The 22682-nt window shown below is 40.1% G+C and overlaps 2 protein-coding genes across 2 annotated transcripts; one reads left to right on the forward strand and one right to left on the reverse strand.

Annotated features, from left to right (window-relative positions):
* The first annotated feature begins 1665 nt into the window (after nucleotides 1-1665).
* On the forward strand, nucleotides 1666-2328 carry LOC138204784 (heat shock protein 30-like). The gene has a single exon (XM_069160273.1). The coding sequence runs from the start codon at nucleotides 1666-1668 to the stop codon at nucleotides 2326-2328; it is 663 nt and encodes a 220-aa protein (XP_069016374.1).
* Nucleotides 2329-3260: 932 nt separating this feature from the next.
* Nucleotides 3261-5097, reverse strand: LOC138204788 (heat shock protein 30-like). The gene is made up of 2 exons (XM_069160287.1): nucleotides 4459-5097; nucleotides 3261-3290 (listed from the first exon to the last, which is right to left on the reverse strand). The coding sequence occupies exons 1-2, from the start codon at nucleotides 5095-5097 to the stop codon at nucleotides 3261-3263; spliced, it is 669 nt and encodes a 222-aa protein (XP_069016388.1).
* Nucleotides 5098-22682: the final 17585 nt, after the last annotated feature.

Consider the following 22682-nt stretch of genomic DNA (forward strand, 5'->3'; position numbering starts at 1 on the left):
TTAAGTAAAAGTTCTGAATATTTCTTCGGCCACCGAACAAAACAGACAGTCTAATGATTTTAAACAACATGGTGTCTCATTTGCTAACTCAAAAGAAAAAATATTGTGCTCTCATAGATTCCAGTTTTCTCATAGCTGGTGGCAGTACATCCGAGTTTACAACTTTTGGGAACCAGAGTAGGAAACTCACATTGACAGTGTGAAAACCTGCATTTCATGTATGTTGAGAATTAACTTTCTGTAAGGAGACGTCTTATATTAAATGCTGAAACTTTTTAAATGACAAATTACTTACTGGATTTGTCAGGGGGCCTAAATATTATTAGGAATTTCTAACACAGCAATTGATCTTTTTTATAATTATAAAAGATTTGAATTATTATTCAAAGCTGAATATTTTTTATATCTTTCTGAAACGTGTAAAGGTGATCTTCAAATTTCAGATTTGTTTCTTTATTCAGTAAAGGAAAGCATTGACTACCTTATTATTATAATCTGTCTTTGACATTTCAAACTCCTTTTCACAGTATGCAGTTTTTCTCTTTTTAACAATGCTGATCCAAATGGCAGCAGTAGATAATCTATGATTTAAAAAATGGGGATTTTTTTTTTTTTCTTTCCAGAAGACAGACTGGAAATTGCATTAAATTGACAGCAATATATGTCCCAAATTCTAATTATCATATGTTAACTGGTTGAACTCAACACATATTGTGCAAATTGATTCAAGCCCACACTGCAGGAATGGTGATTGACGTAATAAATCATGTAAAAAACAGCTCCACCCAGTGGAGGTCTGAGGTAATGACCAGAAGGTTCCTGAAGACTCTGGACCTTCAGCTCTTGAGTGACCAAAGTGGTGGTTTAATAAAGAAATTGACAGAAAAATATTTGTGAATCCTGAAGTACAAATGTAATCATTCATGTATTATCTATACCTGCTTTATCCTGAACAAGGTTACAGGAGAGTGGAGCCTATACCAGCTAACAAAGGTGGGCTAAACCCAGGACAGGTAGCCACGCCATCACAGGAAATCAGACACTTATGGACAACTTCAAATCACCAATTAACCTAACACACATGTGTTGGGACTGTGAGAGGAAGCCAGAGATAGGCCTCAGCTGACGAGCAGGTTAAAACCCAGAACCGTCATGCTGTGAGGCGACTGTGTGAACCAGTACACCAATGTGCCCACACAAATGTAAACAAAGTCAATTTGATTTCAAAGTTACTAGTTCTCTGTATGTTCACAGTCTGACATCAGAAGTTTATAAATTATTCTGCTTAAAGTGAAAAGTGATCCCCTAAAGTCTGAATAAAATACATTCATAGATTTTAGATTTTTCAATCAGCAGGAGATTTAAATAATGTTATGAATTTCTAACCATTTAGTTGAAGTTGGCAACAGAAAAAACATATCTGACACAACTTCTTATTCAAAACAGGAATGATGGCGTAACATCAGCACTCAAGTGAAAAAGCTCCACCCGGTGGAGATCTGTGGTAATGACCAGAAAGTTCCTGAAGACTCTGGACCTCCTCCAGTTACAGTATAAAAATGGGACCGTCCCACTGCTGAGACAGAAAGCAACACAAGAAGACAACAGACACTTGAACGGCGTTTCATCTCACATCAAGAGGACCCAACACTAAACACTCTGAAGATGCTGTGCTCTCATGGATTCCAGTCTGCCCTCAGTCCATTCATGGACTTCTACTGGCCTGTACGCAGTCTGTGTCCAGAGGTCAAACCTCTTTTCCACCAGCAGCATCTCCTGCAGAGAAACCTACGGGAGCTGCGCAGCCGTCTGGAGCTGATGGACAAACTTCAACACGAGAGCCCGGAGGAGACGGAGCCTTTCCAAACCGGTGTGGCCACGCAGCCAGCCTCCTACCGGCTGGAGAACGAGGGAGAGCACTTTGGTCTGATCCTGGACACTCGAGGCTTTTCCCCAGAGCAGCTGTCTGTCAGGCAGGTGGGCAGGAAGCTGACAGTCAGCGGGAAGACGGAGAAGAAGCAGGAGGACGGAGAAGGCTCCTACTCTTACAGAATCCAGGAGTTCAGACAGGAGTTGGATCTGCCTGAAGGGCTGAACCCTGAAGACGTCACCTGCCGCCTGTCTCCAGACGGGAAGCTCCACATCCAGGCAGCCAGAGCTCCACGTGTGGAGGAGGCTGAGAGAGAGATGACCATCAAGAGGAGCTTGGAGGAGGAGACACAGCAGAGTGTGTGTTCACAGGCAGAAGACAGCAGCACAACCCAGGACAAACCTGAACAAATGGACTCATGTATGCAAGCTGATGTGACAATGAGAAGTGTTTTATAATAATGAATGAAGATCATGTTGCTTTTAAAGGTTTGTAACTAAATAAATATATTCATTCACAACTATTATAGTTTTTATGGTGTTTTATGGTTACTCTTGTATTTTACTTATTTTTTGCAACAAAAAAACATATTCAGGTACATCTTTAAAACAGACAATAAAACACGAAAGGACAGACAGGACAATTTACATTGGTGAAATATCCACAAAAATGAGAATATTACTTTCAAAATATCTGACAAATATCGGGGAAAATACGCAAAACCTACATAGTAAACCGTTGGAACATGATCGAAGTTGGACGTGCCGTGTGGATGATATAATATACACACGTGAAAAAGATCTGTGTAAAAGATATGCAGAGAAATGTGCGTGTTTTCTTCCACGCGTCATTACGGCCACGGCACGCTTGAAAAATAAGTCGAATACTTTGATGCACAAACAATATTTGTCAATGAAGGAAGTAGACGTCATGTAAAAAAAAAATAAAAAAAAATAAAAAGCATCCACAAATGATAGGCCCCACACACGCACACAAAACATTGGCTGAGCACCGGCTCACAGGAAAGCCAGATTTACATAAAAAAAAAAAAAAAAAAAAAAAAAAACATTGATGACAACACTGCAACTACCACATGTTATTTACTCACAAAGCAGGAGACAATGTGATAGCAAGCGGACACAATGTAAACACACACACAAACACCACGCAGCAGCAGCTCTGCACTGGCTGTTACCAAAGCCTTATTTACTAAATGTACTGAGGATAAGAGCACCGACCGCCGTTGACGTTATTTGCGTTCGCAGGCAAAGCAAGAGCAAGACAGACAAGAGGATCTTCAGTGGGAGACGGCAGGCCAACGATATCTTAAACTTCTGAAAACTCCTGCAGAAAACATGATCTGGTCGGTACCCGGTGGACTCCTCGAGGTTCATGACACCAGCGTCTTCGGACTGAGCCGCTGAAAGGCGCAGAGACGCCAAAAAGCAGGTCTCTGAGCATTTCGTGTGTGCAGCACCTTCAACTGCAAACTGTGTTACATATACTATTGAAATAAACTTGCCTTACCGCGTTACCGACGTCCTTCTTGTTGCATTTGTTGCACTTGATTGTAATCCGCTCTTTTGATAACCTCATCAATAAATCCGAAAGTAGTTTTCGCCTCACCATGTGTTTTCTGTTCCGCCGGTTTTTGGGGGTCACGCCACGTACAACTTCTAACCCCAGCTGTCTGACCTTATACGTCATTTCCGGCCGGACTTACAGTAAAGTTATTAACTATTATAATATTATAATTACTATGAACAACTTACTAAACTTGCTTAAAATCAGAATTTGTTTCGAATACAATAGCCAGCTAAAATTGACAAAAAATATTTTTAGGATAACTTTTTTGATTTTGATTTCTGGACATGCAGGTCCCCTACGAACCGCTAGGGGCTGCTGCAGCTGCAGGTGCTGGAGCATAAATAAAGCCATTGCAGATGATGCAGGGAGTCAGTAAACATAATTTCCATTCAACTGATTCATGCCCAATCAACAAATGTATACTTTTACTTTATACTGAGTTTTCTATCCTTTTTAAGAATACGTTTATTTTTTTTCATCCATTAATGTATACAGTACCCTATTTGTTTTTATCACGTACATAGGCAGGACAATCAACATGAGCAATCATCTAAGCATCCAGAAATGAAATAGAAATAGAATACTGAAATAGATGTACAGCTGTAATACAACAATCATGTACGATAAAGCTTGATAGTTTTATTTGATTAGATAATTTGATGTGAAAATGTTACCTTTGAATCTAATTTGTGACATATTTTCTTAACATGTTTCAGATATAATAAAAAAAATAGTATTTGTAAAATGTCTTAATTTCTGTGAATATTTCACTCATATTTATCGTATGTTAATGTGGCTATTTCACCAATGTCAATGGTCCTTTCTGTCGTTTTATGTTTTATTGTCTGTTTTAAGATTTACTTAAAACACAATTTTTCAAATTACAAAAGTAATAACACCATAGAACTATAATAGTTGTAAATGAATATATTTATTTAGTTACAAACCTTCAAAAGTAACATGATCTTCATTCATTATTATAAAACACTTCTCATTGTCACATCAGCTTGCATACATGAGTCCATTTGTTCAGGTTTGTCCTGGGTTGTGCTGCTGTCTTCTGCCTGTGAACACACACTCTGCTGTGTCTCCTCCTCCAAGCTCCTCTTGATGGTCATCTCTCTCTCAGCCTCCTCCACACGTGGAGCTCTGGCTGCCTGGATGTGGAGCTTCCCGTCTGGAGACAGGCGGCAGGTGACGTCTTCAGGGTTCAGCCCTTCAGGCAGATCCAACTCCTGTCTGAACTCCTGGATTCTGTAAGAGTAGGAGCCTTCTCCGTCCTCCTGCTTCTTCTCCGTCTTCCCGCTGACTGTCAGCTTCCTGCCCACCTGCCTGACAGACAGCTGCTCTGGGGAAAAGCCTCGAGTGTCCAGGATCAGACCAAAGTGCTCTCCCTCGTTCTCCAGCCGGTAGGAGGCTGGCTGCGTGGCCACACCGGTTTGGAAAGGCTCCGTCTCCTCCGGGCTCTCGTGTTGAAGTTTGTCCATCAGCTCCAGACGGCTGCGCAGCTCCCGTAGGTTTCTCTGCAGGAGATGCTGCTGGTGGAAAAGAGGTTTGACCTCTGGACACAGACTGCGTACAGGCCAGTAGAAGTCCATGAATGGACTGAGGGCAGACTGGAATCCATGAGAGCACAGCATCTTCAGAGTGTTTAGTGTTGGGTCCTCTTGATGTGAGATGAAACGCCGTTCAAGTGTCTGTTGTCTTCTTGTGTTGCTTTCTGTCTCAGCAGTGGGACGGTCCCATTTTTATACTGTAACTGGAGGAGGTCCAGAGTCTTCAGGAACTTTCTGGTCATTACCACAGATCTCCACTGGGTGGAGCTTTTTCACTTGAGTGCTGATGTTACGCCATCATTCCTGTTTTGAATAAGAAGTTGTGTCAGATGTGTTTTTTCTGTTGCCAACTTCAACTAAATGGTTAGAAATTCATAACATTATTTAAATCTCCTGCTGATTGAAAAATCTAAAATCTATGAATGTATTTTATTCAGACTTTAGGGGATCACTTTTCACTTTAAGCAGAATAATTTATAAACTTCTGATGTCAGACTGTGAACATACAGAGAACTAGTAACTTTGAAATCAAATTGACTTTGTTTACATTTGTGTGGGCACATTGGTGTACTGGTTCACACAGTCGCCTCACAGCATGACGGTTCTGGGTTTTAACCTGCTCGTCAGCTGAGGCCTATCTCTGGCTTCCTCTCACAGTCCCAACACATGTGTGTTAGGTTAATTGGTGATTTGAAGTTGTCCATAAGTGTCTGATTTCCTGTGATGGCGTGGCTACCTGTCCTGGGTTTAGCCCACCTTTGTTAGCTGGTATAGGCTCCACTCTCCTGTAACCTTGTTCAGGATAAAGCAGGTATAGATAATACATGAATGATTACATTTGTACTTCAGGATTCACAAATATTTTTCTGTCAATTTCTTTATTAAACCACCACTTTGGTCACTCAAGAGCTGAAGGTCCAGAGTCTTCAGGAACCTTCTGGTCATTACCTCAGACCTCCACTGGGTGGAGCTGTTTTTTACATGATTTATTACGTCAATCACCATTCCTGCAGTGTGGGCTTGAATCAATTTGCACAATATGTGTTGAGTTCAACCAGTTAACATATGATAATTAGAATTTGGGACATATATTGCTGTCAATTTAATGCAATTTCCAGTCTGTCTTCTGGAAAGAAAAAAAAAAAAAAATCCCCATTTTTTAAATCATAGATTATCTACTGCTGCCATTTGGATCAGCATTGTTAAAAAGAGAAAAACTGCATACTGTGAAAAGGAGTTTGAAATGTCAAAGACAGATTATAATAATAAGGTAGTCAATGCTTTCCTTTACTGAATAAAGAAACAAATCTGAAATTTGAAGATCACCTTTACACGTTTCAGAAAGATATAAAAATATTCAGCTTTGAATAATAATTCAAATCTTTTATAATTATAAAAAAGATCAATTGCTGTGTTAGAAATTCCTAATAATATTTAGGCCCCCTGACAAATCCAGTAAGTAATTTGTCATTTAAAAAGTTTCAGCATTTAATATAAGACGTCTCCTTACAGAAAGTTAATTCTCAACATACATGAAATGCAGGTTTTCACACTGTCAATGTGAGTTTCCTACTCTGGTTCCCAAAAGTTGTAAACTCGGATGTACTGCCACCAGCTATGAGAAAACTGGAATCTATGAGAGCACAATATTTTTTCTTTTGAGTTAGCAAATGAGACACCATGTTGTTTAAAATCATTAGACTGTCTGTTTTGTTCGGTGGCCGAAGAAATATTCAGAACTTTTACTTAAATTCCAATACGGCAATTTAAAGATACTCAGGTAATACTTGTCGTAAGTAAAAGTAGATAAATAGTAGCAGAAATGTTTTCGTTAAAGTATTAAAATAAAAGTACTGCTTGGGTCCCTATGACTGATATGTTATTATATATGACATCATTACATTATTAATAGTAAAGCATCAGTGTGTAAACAGCATGTTATTGTTGGAGCTGCTGCATGTGGAGCTAGTTTTAACTACTTTATATCTAGAAACAGCAGCTCAATCTGAGGGGTCGTCACATCTAATAGGAAATAAGAAAAAAATAAGTTCTGAGCTATGAATCTGTTTTTTAGTTTATGAATTTTGTTTCTAAATCTCAATTTTTGGTGAGGTACTGGATCATTTGAACATCTCTGGAAATGAAACCATGTGAGAAGTTAAAAAGGAAAAAATAACTGTTAACTAAGACATCTGAAATGTGACCCTGAAGCAGGCTTTTTGTGAGATGTCAGAAGACAAACAGGTTATAAACCACTGCTTTAATCTTTAACAATGTGTTCTTTTATCCATTGGGTCAAATCTTCATTTAAAAAGTGTTCAATAAATGTAGTAGAATGGAACGTTAAATATTTCCCTCTGAAATATGGGTTGGAAGTATAAAGTAGCATCAAATGGAAACACTCAAGTAAAGTACAAGTACCTCAAAATTGTACTTAAGAACAACACTTGAGTAAATACTTTCAACAACTGTTTTTGTTTATGTTGTACACGTCCTGTAGGGCTCTGTTAATTTCCTGAGTGTAATCTGCCAATTTCTCCGCTAGATGGCAGCATTTCCCTCCACAAACATTTCCTACCATTTATCCACCAACTCCCTCAAACTTTTCTGCTATTGTAGCACTTTGCCACTAGTTGTCATCCCAGTTTCAGAAACGACAACATACATTTACATCTAGTACAGTCACACGCATGAAAAAAAAAGAGCCCCCTGTTCATTGTTAGACCTTTTAATTAATGTTCTGACTTTTCATTTCCTTTTTTATAATATTATTGTAACACATGCAGGTTTCAGTGATTTACAATTAAAAATGAACAACACGGCTGTCTGATGCAATGTCATCGCAATTTACTGAGTGTACAATATAGTGTCCAAGATGTCCGTTGTACATTTTTTTTTACCTGGATGCATGTTTATGAGAAAATTAAAAGAAATGACTACCTGTTTATGATTCAATACGGATTGACTGAAAATAATAAAAAAAAAACTTCCATAGGCTATACAGATATTGTTTATTTCTCAAAGACATCTTCGCTTGCCCTGTAGTATCTTGTAGTAATAACGCACCGTAACTGTGAACATCATTTTGCTCACTTGTTAATAGTAGTTGAAGCCGCTCATCTGCCCTTATTTTATTTATTTATCCAGATATACAACAAAGGCTGATATGGCGGGCTGTGCTCGAGAAGTAGGGCAACAACAGCAAGGAGCCAGGTTTTAAACCCACAGCCGTCTTTTTCACATATTCTGTCTCTCCCGACAACAAGGACGGATGATGAAACCTGGACTGGCAAGCGCAGTGCTTTGCTGCTCGGGGATATTGTGTCAAGGCTGGTGTCAATATTTTTGACACATAAAGAGAATATATCAGTTTTTTTGAAGGGGGGGAGAAGATACTTTTTTTTTTTGTCAGGCATTCACCTTTGGATGAACTCCCGTAAAGTGGAGGCAGGATAGAAGTGAGGAGGAGGAGAACGAAAAGGTACCAAAAATAGAGGAAGGAGGAGAATGAGGAGGAGAATGAGGAGGAGAATGAGGAGGAGAAAGCAAGGCTCCACTCCAAGTAAATCATCTGCATTGTTCTCCTAATGCTGCCTGTATGCACCAACACACACATCCTGAAAGTGCCGGGACAGCAACACACACACACACACACACACACACACACACACACACACACACACACACACACACACACAAATTCATGCTTCCTTGTTCCTGTCTTAGTTTGTCCCTCACGGAGATGGTTTTTAATGCATCATAATCCCCCTCTTTCCCCTGAACACATAAAAGAGATATCCTTCTAACTGTGTAAGTGGCTCTGACGGCCACCAGCTCATCACAAACACACATGCACAGATAGACAACACACACACACACACACACACACACACACACACACACACACACACACACACACACACACACAGAGCCGCCAGCTCATCAACATGCAGTTATTCCTTTGGCGCTGGATCGCAGGTTGTTAATTGGCTGCCAAGCAGAATGTGTGTGTTTCTCTGTACACGCACGTGTGTGTGTGTGTGTGTGTGTGTGTGTGTGTGTGTGTGTCTGTACTGCAGAGCTGGGGTTGCTTAGAAATTCCCGTCACGTCCTAGAGCCTCGATTAAGATGTTGCTCCAGTTTCGAATAGACAGACATGTGGGGAGGAGGGGACGAGAGGTAGAGAGGGGGAGGATACAGCAGGGGGGGAGAGAGATGAGAGAACACCAGAGGAGCGGGAAGAGAGGTGATGAGGCGGGCCTCGGCAAAGGACCAAAAAAAAAAGAAAAAAAAAAAGAGGGTGGGGGGGGGGGGGGGGGGGGGGGGGGAAACGCGAGTTAGAGAGAAGTGGTGAAATGCTGCAGTGGTCCTGTGTGTGAGACTTGGAACTGATAACACATCCTGTACCGCCTTTCTTATCGCTATGATAGAGTTGCAAAGTAGGAGGAGGCGTGCAGCAGTTAGTGAAAGTCCCTCTGCAGAGACAATGTTGGGGGACTGGCATTGGCGCACTTCAGAAGCTCAGATATCGTCACTCTCTTGGTTGAGAAGAAGAGCAACTGTGTTAGAAAATAGCTGCTTCCGTGATTAAGAAGGCAAAAGTGTGTTTATAAAACACAGGGAAATAAGCCCACCGCGACTTGCGAGGTTTATTTTGGTCAGAAACATCCATTCACAGTCTGTGTGTTTCACAGATGGAGCTCTGTTGCTTCTCACGTTGAGTGGAAGCTAAAGATACTCCATAAAACATTCATTAGTTTAAATTAGTTCAAGTTCACATTCGGGGTCACTTTTGGATGGCGATGATAATTCTATGAGAAGATGGAGCTCGTGATAAAAGTGTCGGTGGAATTTTGACCTCTTGAACGTATTCGATATGTATTTCAAGCAAAAATACAATATTTGCTGGAAGCTATTCAACAATTATTCGATCAAACTTACTTCAAAGCTGGCAAAGCTAGCCTTTGCTTGTTAATCTGTCCATCGAGCATCTGCTTGGACATTCACTATTAACTGTGCGCATGTGGTAGACTTTGCATGCTTGCTTTACCTGGCAGAGTTTGCACTGTGCCTCGTTTTTGTTTACTTTTCTGAAGGACTTCCACACAGAACTGTTGTAGCAGCCTTTTCTTGTTTCTGCTGTTTGTATAGTAGTATTTTCCTCTCACAGCACCACACGTTTAATCAACACTTGCTAGTCTTCTTTTTCTTCTGTAAGTGTTTAATGGTGGTTGGTAAACTGCTTTTAAGTTGCATTACTGCCACCTTCTGGCGCTAGCGACACATACCTCTGAAACACTTGTAAAAACAAGGAAAATAAGACGAGATTTGATGAATAGACGAAAATCACGACCCGTGCCCGGTGAATTTGTACCAGAAATCTCTATTCTGCTTCAATTTTGGATAAATTCCACAAAAAATAATGCAATGTTTTGTATTGCAACAAATTGGACTACTGACTGACCCAAGGTCAACATACACAGGCAGCGATTGCTTTCAAAACACCAGCAGCCATTATTTTCCGTTAGCTTGCAGTCGAGTGATGTCTTGATGTACGTCAGTTTATATCAAGAGCTCCAGTTTACCAGCACTGATGTGTGACACCTCCAAAAAAAACCAACAGTTTTATTGTGTTTACAAGGTCCAATGTAAGATTTTTTTTCCCCCTTCTGGCCCAGTTGACCAGTAGGTCAAAGTTTTATTGCCCTTTTTTTAAAAAATATTTTCACTGGCCTGGCAGCCAAAAATGTTTCCATGATTTTGGGGATTAATTATACATAGTGCATACAACAATTAGGGTTAGGGTCCTCTAGTGGCAACTGGTGGTATTGCAGCTTAAGGCACTTCTGCTTCGGCTTCATTTTTCAGACCTGGAAGCTACGTGCACTTGTATACACAGTCTATGTGTGTATGTTGCAGCCAGTGTGTGCAACAGGTATTAAATGACACAGTACAACACATGTTAGGCTTCTGGGTAAACTTGCATTTACAGCTCTCCACAATTACAAAATGATGTAAACACATGACAGTTGAAATATTTGCCATAACTTACAGCCAGTCCAGAAGACCCATATGTTTCTGTTGAGGGGGAAATGCTTTCAGAGCCAACTCTATACATGAGTGTGGCAAAGAGAGGAGATGGCAGGATGAATGAAATAAGAAAAAAGAAAAAAAAGTGAGACGTTTGGTATGAGGCGACATAAAGGAGGAAGAAAAACAACAACAGAAGGAAGACACCGCCGGTCGCAGGGAGGGATCAGGGTGATGATTTGAAGGTTATAGATTGTTAACTTTTTGGTGATGCTCTAATGAAGCCATGAGAGACTGCTGGACATTTCTAGGTCACACATACGCACTGAGTGAGACGATACACAAACTCGCAGTTGGTTACATGCGCGCACTGTACACACACACATACTCGACACACTCAGATTTGACTACAGATCCTCTGTTATGTAATTATGAGAGAGAGAGAGAGAGAGAGAGATTCAGACACCAGCACGCACACACACACACACACTTACTTCTTACAGCTGTCTGCCAGACACTGACAGCCACCATGTTAATGCAGCATGAGACTGGCTTGTTTTTGGTTAGACTGTTGACGAGTCACCGTTTTCAAATATTTTGATTCCCACCAGAAAAGCCTTTTTCTTATTTATGCATAGTCAGATGGCGGTAGCAAACAATAGCTGCTCAGATGCTTCGGAGCAGACAAACAAAGCCCCGATGCCGCATAATGTTTGAGCTAACACAGTGCATGAGGTCAATGGCAGCACAAGCTTGCAATTCCATAACCGAAGACATTAAATCTGGCCTTTTCTGGAAATTAAATGACTCTTATCTCACCTAACTGGCCTCATTTGTTACCTTTTTTAAAAAGCTGTCTGTTCTCCACTTAAAGGTCAGAGAACAGGGTTAATTAAACAACCTGTTATCTCTGCTCTGTTGTGAATGTTTTTCTCTGCCTTGGTGACCTTGATTCTCTTCTTTTCCATGTTTAAAAGTAAAAGTGTTCCTTTTCTTCTCTAAACTCCCCCTCTCTTGCTCTCTCTCTTTCTCTGAGTGTAAGGGTATGTGTCTATCTGAAGGACTGCAATTTAAGTGATCTCAAGGTGCTATCATGTTTGTTTGATGGAGGATAATTAAATGGGCAATAGAAACCAGGCTGTTCTCATCACTATCGATTCCTTTGCTCCTCCCGTGCTCTCGCATGCACACGGCCAATGCCCTGAAGCCCCGGGTCTCTAAGAGGAGATGTCTGATACTCCCACATCAGCGATCAGCAACCTTTCATGTTTCAACAGGCTTATTTAACCTAATCCATATTTGCCCCCCTCATCCTCAGCAGTTCCAATCTATATGGAGTCCTTCACCGAAAAGTGTTTGTTTGATGAAAATCAAACAAATAATCCCGCTAAAGACGTTATAAGCGTGCTTCCATCCTCCAAATCCATCAATCTGAAGCAAAGACAAACCACAAAGAGGTGATCGAAACAGAAAGACATTTCAAAATGATATGGAAACAAACGAATAAACACATAATACATTAAACTGTGACAGCAACTCTGACTAATAGGAAGAAAAATGAATTGCCCGTGATTAGTTTTAAAGCCACTGGTTATTTTGAGTCCTTCCTTTACTCACAACAATTTGAGACAGGATGAACTGTGATGGTATTAAAGTTAATGAGGATTAAGCATCAGGAAGCTGGTGCATTTGGGAGAGAAAGCTTTTTAAAGTAAAAGGTTTCTTCCCACATATTATAACAAGAGATTTATCTGACAGCTTGTGGTCCACTTTTCCAGGTACTTTTGGGCTGTGTCTGAAATCACTCCCTTGTCATCGCTGACAGGTGTAGAGATGCAGTGTCTGTAAAATCACAAAGTAGTTGCAGTGGTGGAAGAAGTATTCAGATCCTTTACTTAAGTAAAAGTACTAATACAGCATTGTAAAAACACTCCATAACAAGTAAAAGTCCTGCATACAAGTACAGAAGTATTCGGAGCAAAATTAAAGTATTAAAGTACTGGTTTGATCCCTCTGACTGATATATTGTTGTATTTGACATCCTTAGATGTATTAATCTTGAAGCATCTGTGTGTCAGCAGCATGTTACTGTTGCTGCAGCTGCAGGTGGAGCTAGTTTAAACTGCAATTTTATATCCTGGGACAGCAGATAAACCTCAGGGGTCGTCAGATGATTACTGGGAGAGGAAAGAAAAAAAAAGAAAAAATAAGTTCCGATACACAAATCTGTTTTCAGTTTATTGGACAATTTTTTTTTAGATATTGTATCGTTCGATCATTTGTTGAAATAAATCCATGTAAGAAGTTTGGAGGGAAAAAGTCACTATTTAATGGAGCTGTTAACAACCCATAGCAATCTGAAATGTGACCCAAACACACACTGCTTTCTGTAAGACATTAGAAGACAGACTGGAAAACACGAGTTTAATCTTTACCAACGTGTTACAGTTTAAAAGCTTGTTCTATTATCTGTTGTGTCAGATCTTAATCTGAAAAGTAGCTCAAGGTCTCAAATACCTGTAGTGGGGTATATTTCCCTCTGAAATGTAGTGCAGTGGAAGGATACATGGAAATTCTCAAGTAAAGTACCTTTAAATTGGACTTAAGTACAGTAGTTGAGTAAATGTACTTTTTCCACCACTATGTACATGTCATAGTGGAGCAAGTTGTGGAATTTTTGAGGTGACTACTGTATATAGTGATTATACTTACACAGAAAACAGATACATTACAACACAACATGGAGGACAGTAAAGACAGTAAATGAAATGGGGAACGATTTCAGATACAGCGGGACATTTGTGTCTGCTCATGTTTTGAGATATCTTCATTTTTTATACATATAGATCATGTTTTAGATGCAACATTTCCAATTTCCTGTCTGTTTTTGGTGTCAACAGAAGTTTCAGTGGTAAATATCTTAAAACATGAGCACATAGAACCAAACTTTTTGGCATGACTTGATACCATCCAACTCTGTTCACTCTTTGTAACATACTGCATGTGGACTGTGTTGACTTTTAGAGCATACCAGTAATTTGAGTGTGTACCTTTAAGCCTCACGTACTTTGTTTTAGTTAGTTAAGCCGACATGAGTCCTGGAACAGACACAAAAACATGAATTTACATTTTATATCCATATATTTTGCATGTGACGTGTGTTTCAGTGATGAAATAAAGCGCCTGTTGTGTTTGCCTTTTGAAAGTGCATCGTTTAATTTAACACGATCATAAAGCACAACATGGGTCTTTGCTCCGTGCCCGTCTTCGTTCTCTACATGCGTAAGCCTTTGTTCTCCGTAATGTGTTTTGTTTGTCCGTATCTGTATGACAATGATTAGCTCTGATGGATGATAGTGACCCAATAATTGTGACAAGGACACAGCATTAACATTGAAGAGGGGACAATGGCGGTGCAGCTGCGTGGCCACTGCATTATTCAGACAGGATGGATGATGGAGAAGAAGGGGAAGGGGAGAAAATGGGGAGTGGGAACGAGAGGGGACAGGAAGGAAGGATGAGGGGAGGAAGGGAGAGAGGGAAATGGGAGCAGAGCTACGTATGGAGCAATTTATGGATAGAAATAGAGTAGACATTTAGTGCAGAGGCAAGCTTGCAATGGGGGAGGTTGTAGATAGATAGAATTGGGGATGAACTAACAAAAGGAAAGGTATGGTGGATGTGTCTGCAAATATTGTCTTGTATGGAGTTTGTTTTCGGCAGGATTCTGGAGAGTTTACCCAAAGGATCAAACAGAAACGGGGGCCCGGGGTATCTGTGCACGCCATCTCTGTGGTGTCCAGAAAAATTTGGGACTGAATGTAGAATATGTTTACATTGCAATCCAGTCTTTAACTTCAGGTGCTCCCAACCCCTGTTTTAAAAGCCAAAAGAGACCATGGTTGCATTCTTCATGAAAGAGAATTATAAGTAGTTCACCATAAATAGAATAATTGAATCAAGTCCAGTCAGGTGTTCTTGTGAAATGGTTAACTTGTATGTGTTTGTGCTGCTCTAGACCAGTGTTTGTGTCTACAGGATCGGGTTAGGAGCCATTGGCCGGTGAGGTCAGGAGGTTCGGTGTTGCACTTCCTGTGTTTGGTCCTATCATGGTCTATTTTAAGTTTTGCTCTGTGTTAAAATTTGTTCCGTCTTGCCTTTGGTGTCAGTGAGCTGATAAAATATGCATGGTTTGGACTTTTCACCTTTCCGATTTTTATTCCTTGTATAAATCAAAGGAAAATGGAGCCTTTTATGGTTGGAGCTCATCCATGTTTGATGTGCAGCCAGGAGGGAGACCTAGATAATAGAAGCTATCAGAGACATACAGCGCTGTGTGTGTGTGTGTGTGTGTGTGTGTGTGTGTGTGTGTGTGTGTGTGTGTGTGTGCGTGCGCGTGTGCGTGCGTGCGTGTCTGTGTGTGTGGATGCAGATGCACGAGTGTGTCTCCTCTTTCGGATTCTGTTTCATTCCCAGGCATTTAATGGACTTAAATGTATTACGACATACACTTTTCAGAGCAAAATGGGTTCACATAACACGCACATGCACATGTTTTTTTTAAAAAAAAATAACTGGATTTAGAGTTTGACTGCAGTAAAATGCAACAACATGAGATTGAATCAGCCACTGCACCGAACGAGGTCAAGCAGTCTCAAAAGTCCTTTTCTTCTATTGCAGACAGTTGTTAAAAAGCAGAAAGACATTTGAATTGTGTGCTCTGGAATCATGTACTCGTCTTAAGCTCATACATCATTCATCTATTCATTCCTTATCCATTCAGACAATTTCATCCATTCAAAGTAATCCTAACAGTCATTGATTTTTCTGCCAAGGACAACTTCAAAATAAGAAGAAAATACCTCTTGGGAACCGCTAAGGGAAAAGCGCAAAGTGATCAAAGCACAGCACTGAGAGATTCATCAGCAGCTGAGGATGGTAACTAATCGTCTGCAGGGATTGTCCTCATAGAAACTTCACTCATATCTCTATTTGTGCATTTTGTTGTGGCCCTTGGCAGCTAGCACTCGCCGCGGGAGAAAATCGATAGTCATTTTAGAAACATGACTTAATAATGACTTATTACGCACTGTAGTGAGCACTGGTGGAATGAAGGTCAAACTGAGCCACCATTTATCTGAGATTTATATTCACATGATAGTTTTTTTGGTAATTTTTTACCAGCAGCAACGTATCTGCAAAATGCTCAGTTAACTTTTTTTTTTTTTTTTCCTTACCGTATCTGTTTGAGGAAAATGGAGACTTTTTTTTTTAGATAAAGTTAACATATTTGGTTATGTTTTGGTAACGAGAACAAGGTTTTCCTTGGGTTTCTGCAGGGCTTAAGTGCTGGTGGGTGATGGGCAGTTATTTGACTAAAAACTGTTTTCATGATTATTCTTATTATTACAATATTTATTTAAAAATCCACTGTCTGCCATAAAAATAGTAATTACCAAACAGTAGTAAAACAAACACCATAGTGACATTGCAGTGGCTTAGGTGCGGTGAAAAAACACACAGGTGCTTAACCTAAGCGTTATTATGGTTGGGGAAAACCTGTAGAATAAGAAAAACTTGACTAAATAAATTGAGCTCGAGTAGTCAGGCCAGAGTCACACTGTTTGGCTCGAAAAAAAAGAAAGTATGCTGACTGATAGGTCTTACAGTACTTTCATTGAGACTGATATCAACATGTGCAATAAACACATCAGAGAAATCTGCCTGAATGTGATTAATAAGAATAAAAAAAGATTTGCACTTGCCATGTATTCACACTCGTTATGCAAACTTTTGACCAATCAGATGTAGCCCTGGGTACACGGACAGTGTTTCCCCTGTATGCTTTAGATGGCAGCCCAGTGCTGCTGTTAAATGATGAACGCCACAGCAGATGTTTCAATTTGTACATCATAATCACAATGAACACAAACGATGTGCTTTTCCTCCACTTGAAGCAGACGACTGGCGTTAGTGGTGCTGCAGCCTCTCCCCTCTGTCCTCGGCTCTCCGTGTCGGTGTTTGACCGACACGGCTGGTTCACGCTTGAGACTGAGCCAGCTGAAATGAAAGATAACACTTTATTCGGGTCGACGACAGCCACTCTTGTCACCGAAACCTTAGTCGGTAAAAAGCTGATAAGTAGTGTGCTTTGTCAAACTACCTGTTCAAAAAGCATTGATATGTAGAAAAGCAATATTTTAACAACAGCAATGAACAAGCTTAAACAAAATATGTTTGTGTATTCTTAGTTTATCTGTTTATTTAAAATTAGGTCCGGTCCGAATTCTGTTCTTCATTCCTGCTGGCTCGACGTATGAGATGAAGCACAAACCTCAGCCTCAGCTGCTTAAGTGGAACACTTAGTATGCCTTACCTTATCTACTTATTCATTTTTCATTTGCCACATAAGACTCGCTGTCACACTTCTCAGTGCACTGGCAATTAATGTGCTGTGAACATGCCGCACTGTTCAAATTCACTGTCTAGGCATGAAGGAGACGGACTTTAACTGAGACAATTCATTCGACATATACGATGCGTCGCACGTAATTTATGTGAAATTAGCAACTGCGCAAGTGACACAGAGAGAAACAGAAACGCTGCCGTATACTGAAATAGCAGGCGCACACACATGCACTTTTTATTGAAATATAATATCCCGGTGATGCATTGTAGTCATTAGGGTGTCTATGCTAAGCACAGGCCATATTAAGATGGATGGGTTGTTTTTCACAGACACCAGGACACTTTTACAGCTATTAACTCCCGTTTGTACATATGAGGAAAACCTCACATTTTCATATCGTGTACTACAAAAAGTGGTGGTTCTGGTTTTTGTAATATTACTGGGAAACTGCATCATTTTCATATATATATATATATATATATATATATATATATATATATATATATATATAAAAGTACAGCCGCTCTCTTCCATTATTTGTGCTCTGCTGTGAGTTGAAGAACTCTGATTGAACTCGTATATTTGAGCCTGATCATCTTTTGTACCAGCAATCAAAACATTTCGTTATCTGCTGATTGGATTTCAATTGAACAAAATTACATTGAACTCATTGTAATGAGCAGACATGAACCCAATTACTCTCAAACGCATCTAATTTCACTGATCTAAACTAAAATAAATTAAATCAATTCAACTCATTTATAGAGATCTCAATCTCCCACATGATCAATAGATTACTGAAATTGTTGTGACTTGGTCAAACTGAGACATCTGGGCTTGCTCTCCCTCAGGACGCTTTGACTGTGTGTTTCTGTGGATTAAGAGGATAATGTGGTGATAACTGAGCAAAACTACAAGGTTAATAAGCATAGCAATGTCTCCACACGTGAAAGCAGCGGTGTTGTAGTGATTATGAAGAGCAGAAACGTCTCGAATCAAACATCCAGCCAAGGTGTTTGTCCATTTTTATCAAATTCTTTCTTGAGGTGCGATCAATAGGTTTGGGTCATGATTTTTGAATATTCAAAAATATTAAAAATCTAATTATGTAGGCGACTATCATTCTTCCTTATTTTCCCTGTTTTGACTGTTGCCTGCTTGTAATGTGTGAAGGTGACGATAATGCACCTGTAAGCTGTCTGCCAGCCGACATTAGACAACATAAGCAGCAGAAGAACACGTTGCTACCAGGCTTCGGCGCTTTGCTGGTAAAACTGTGCGGTGCCGCGGTGCCAACAGCAGAAACATGCAAAGACGACTACAGCCGCAAAAACTTTCTTTGTGGAACAACTCGCATGCAAACTCTGTAGGTAAAGGTAGCAGATCGACAGTCTATCACAGCTGTGCACAATCATGAGAGTGAAGCACCGAGCAAATAGTCAGATCAACAATTAATGGGCAGACGAAGTGAGTTTGATGTTGGACGTGCAGTGCCAATAACATGCCTTAGCTTCAAAGGTGAAGCTAAGGTCATGCTTCTAATCAGTTTCATACAAAGTGAGGGTTTTAGAAGCTGGATGGAATTCGTTGAGACTGATTTCACTGCACAGTTGAGTCTCTCCTCCTCTTTACGTGTGTGTATGTGCGGGGTGAGGAGGTTATAGCCAAATAGTTTTGATTTTTGCTTGAAATGCCAATCCTTAGAAAATCTAAAAGTTTAGACTGCACCTATAAAGCCTAAAAACGACACGGGTCTTAAATCTGGCTGCCATCCATTTACAATTAGTCTCTTTGTACAGTGTTTAACTGCTCCCAGCACTCATATCATGCTTAGAACCACTCCCTGGAAGTCCCGCTCTGTGAGCACGTCAGGTCCATCTGTGATTTGCACTAGACCTGTGTTAAAACGGCAACCCTTCAGCTCAAGCTTCATTTTGGGAAACAGAAAGAAGTCGCAGGGAACCAAATCCAGTGAGTAGTGGTGGTGGGGAGCAACGATTGTGTTGTCGCGGGCGAGAAACTTGTACATTGTCATGTTGGCAGTGTTGGGAGGTGACTTTTGAAATTACATATTCTTGGCCGTCACATTCCCGATTACAAACAGGAAGGGACGTTTCTGAACTGGGCTGTGCTGGGCTAACTTAGGTTATTAGCCCAGTGGATAGTGGCAGCAGAAACTGTCAAAGTATTGGCATACACACACCTTTCAAACACCCTTTTAAACAATGCCTGTAGATACAATATTTTAAATTAATGCACCTTTATTTCGGCAAAAAAAGTAAAGTGACTGTGGTCCATTTATAACATGATGACCCCGACAAACATTTTGTGCTCACACACCGTGCATCTGCAAATTCCTCCGTGCATGGCAAGGCTGATTATGGAGGATGTATGGCAAGCAGACAATGTGGAGGTAATTCCCTTCCAGCTCTCAGCGGGTAATGTCAAAATAATTATCAGACGAGACAGCTCAGTGGGCAGGCAGCACCTCTTCATTATAGAGCAAGGTTGAGGGGGCTAACAACCTCCAAATGTAGCAGTATACACCATACACACTTTCATATGGAATTGTTCCAATCCTTTTCACGTTTATTCTTGGATTTTGCTGCTCCTGTTGATCATTTCATGCACAGTAGTATACCATAGTCATACAGCTCTCTCACTTAGAAATGTTCCAACCAAGAATACATTTTGTTTGGTTTATATTTGATTTGCTCACAGGATGAAGTCTATGCACTTCATACGACATTAAATCATTTGCACATGCAAACAGTATTGTGGCAGTTTTCTTTTCATAGTATTCAAATTTAGATCATTTTTTTTCAATATATTTTTTTTTTAGAAAATATCATACATTTCTTGGAGCTGTGTCTATATAAATATAATTTATAGGAACCAAAATACGAAGTCAAAAATGAGACGAGGTTGTGAAAACCCGATTTAAAGAACAGTAGGTTTGTGTTCCTGGTTGACAAATTAGCACAATATCAAATGCTGTGGCATCTCGGAGATACAATATCTATATCTATATATATATATATATATATCTATATACAGTGGGTACGGAAAGTATTCAGACCCCTTTAAATTTTTCACTGTTTCATTGCAGCCATTTGCTAAAATCAAAAAAGTTCATTTTATTTCTCATTAATGTACACTCAGCACCCCATCTTGACAGAAAAAAACAGAAATGTAGAAATTTGTGCAAATTTATTAAAAAAGAAAAACTGAAATATCACATGGTCATAAGTATTCAGACCCTTTGCTGTGACACTCATATTTAACTCACATGCTGTCCATTTCTTCTGATCCTCCTTGAGATGGTTCTACTCCTTCATTGGAGTCCAACTGTGTTTAATTAAACTGATTGGACTTGATTAGGAAAGGCACACACCTGTCCATATAAGACCTTACAGCTCACAGTGCATGTCAGAGCAAATGAGAATCATGAGGTCGAAGGAACTGTCCAAGGAGCTCAGAGACAGAATTGTGGCAAGGCACAGATCTGGCCACGGTTACAAAATCATTTCTGCAGCACTCAAGGTTCCTAAGAGCACAGTGGCCTCCATAATCCTTAAATGGAAGAAGTTTGGGACGACCAGAACTCTTCCTAGACCTGGCCGTCCAGCCAAACTGAGCAATCGTGGGAGAAGAGCCTTGGTGAGAGAGGTAAAGAAGAACCCAAAGATCACTGTGGCTGAGCTCCAGAGATGCAGTAGGGAGATGGGAGAAAGTTCCACAAAGTCAACTATCACTGCAGCCCTCCACCAGTCGGGGCTTTATGGCAGAGTGGCCCGACGGAAGCCTCTCCTCAGTGCAAGACATATGAAAGCCCGCATAGAGTTTGCCAAAAAACACATGAAGGACTCCCAGACTATGAGAAATAAGATTCTCTGGTCTGATGAGACCAAGATTGAACTTTTTGGCGTTAATTCTAAGCGGTATGTGTGGAGAAAACCAGACACTGCTCATCACCTGCCCAATACAATCCCAACAGTGAAACATGGTGGTGGCAGCATCATGCTATGGGGGTGTTTTTCAGCTGCAGGGACAGGACGACTGGTTGCAATTGAAGGAAAGATGAATGCGGCCAAGTACAGAGATATCCTGGAAGAAAACCTCTTCCAGAGTGCTCTGGACCTCAGACTGGGCCGAAGGTTCACCTTCCAACAAGACAATGACCCTAAGCACACAGCTAAAATAACAAAGGAGTGGCTTCGGAACAACTCTGTGACCATTCTTGACTGGCCCAGCCAGAGCCCTGACCTAAACCCAATTGAGCATCTGTGGAGACACCTGAAAATGGCTGTCCACCAACGTTCACCATCCAACCTGACGGAACTGGAGAGGATCTGCAAGGAAGAATGGCAGAGGATCCCCAAATCCAGGTGTGAAAAGCTTGTTGCATCATTCCCAAGAAGACTCATGGCTGTACTAGCTCAAAAGGGTGCTTCTACTCAATACTGAGCAAAGGGTCTGACTACTTATGACCATGTGATATTTCAGTTTTTCTTTTTTAATAAATTTGCACAAATTTCTACATTTCTGTTTTTTTCTGTCAAGATGGGGTGCTGAGTGTACATTAATGAGAAATAAAATGAACTTTTTTGATTTTAGCAAATGGCTGCAATGAAACAAAGTGAAACATTTAAAGGGGTCTGAATACTTTCCGTACCCACTGTATATAGTATTCTATATATATATATATATATACAGATATATATAGATAAAAATAGATATAGATATCTATAATATCTATATATATATATCTATATGTATTTAAATAGATATAGATATATATCTATATCTCCATATGTTTATATATATATATATTTTTTCCCCACAGCTTTTATTGACAACTTGTTGTAATGTGTTACTCCCATCAGAAGGAGGCAATAATGTACCTAAAAGCTGTCTGCCAACTGCCATTAATCGAATTGTTGATTTTTAAGCAAATAGTTCAGAGCGATTTTCGAGTAGTAATTTTGCTTGAAATGCCCATTCTTTCACGTAAATTCCTTTACGCAAGTTCCTTTACTTATGTTAGCTTAGTTACATGTGTCACATTGTGTAGGCAAGAAATCCAGGGTGAATTTTGCTTTCTGTCAGACTCAAACACCGGTCTCCATGGGTAAAAGTCCTGTGTGTATTTCATCCAACCACTCCCGACCTCCTTCCGATATAGAGTCACTCTTTCTACTTCATCACATGACCTACTTCTTTTTCGACG

This window comes from Embiotoca jacksoni, unplaced genomic scaffold (assembly GCF_022577435.1).
Source record: "Embiotoca jacksoni isolate LCO1_2020_lvr unplaced genomic scaffold, fEmbJac1.0.p SCAF_10, whole genome shotgun sequence".
Classification (NCBI taxonomy): domain Eukaryota; kingdom Metazoa; phylum Chordata; class Actinopteri; family Embiotocidae; genus Embiotoca; species Embiotoca jacksoni.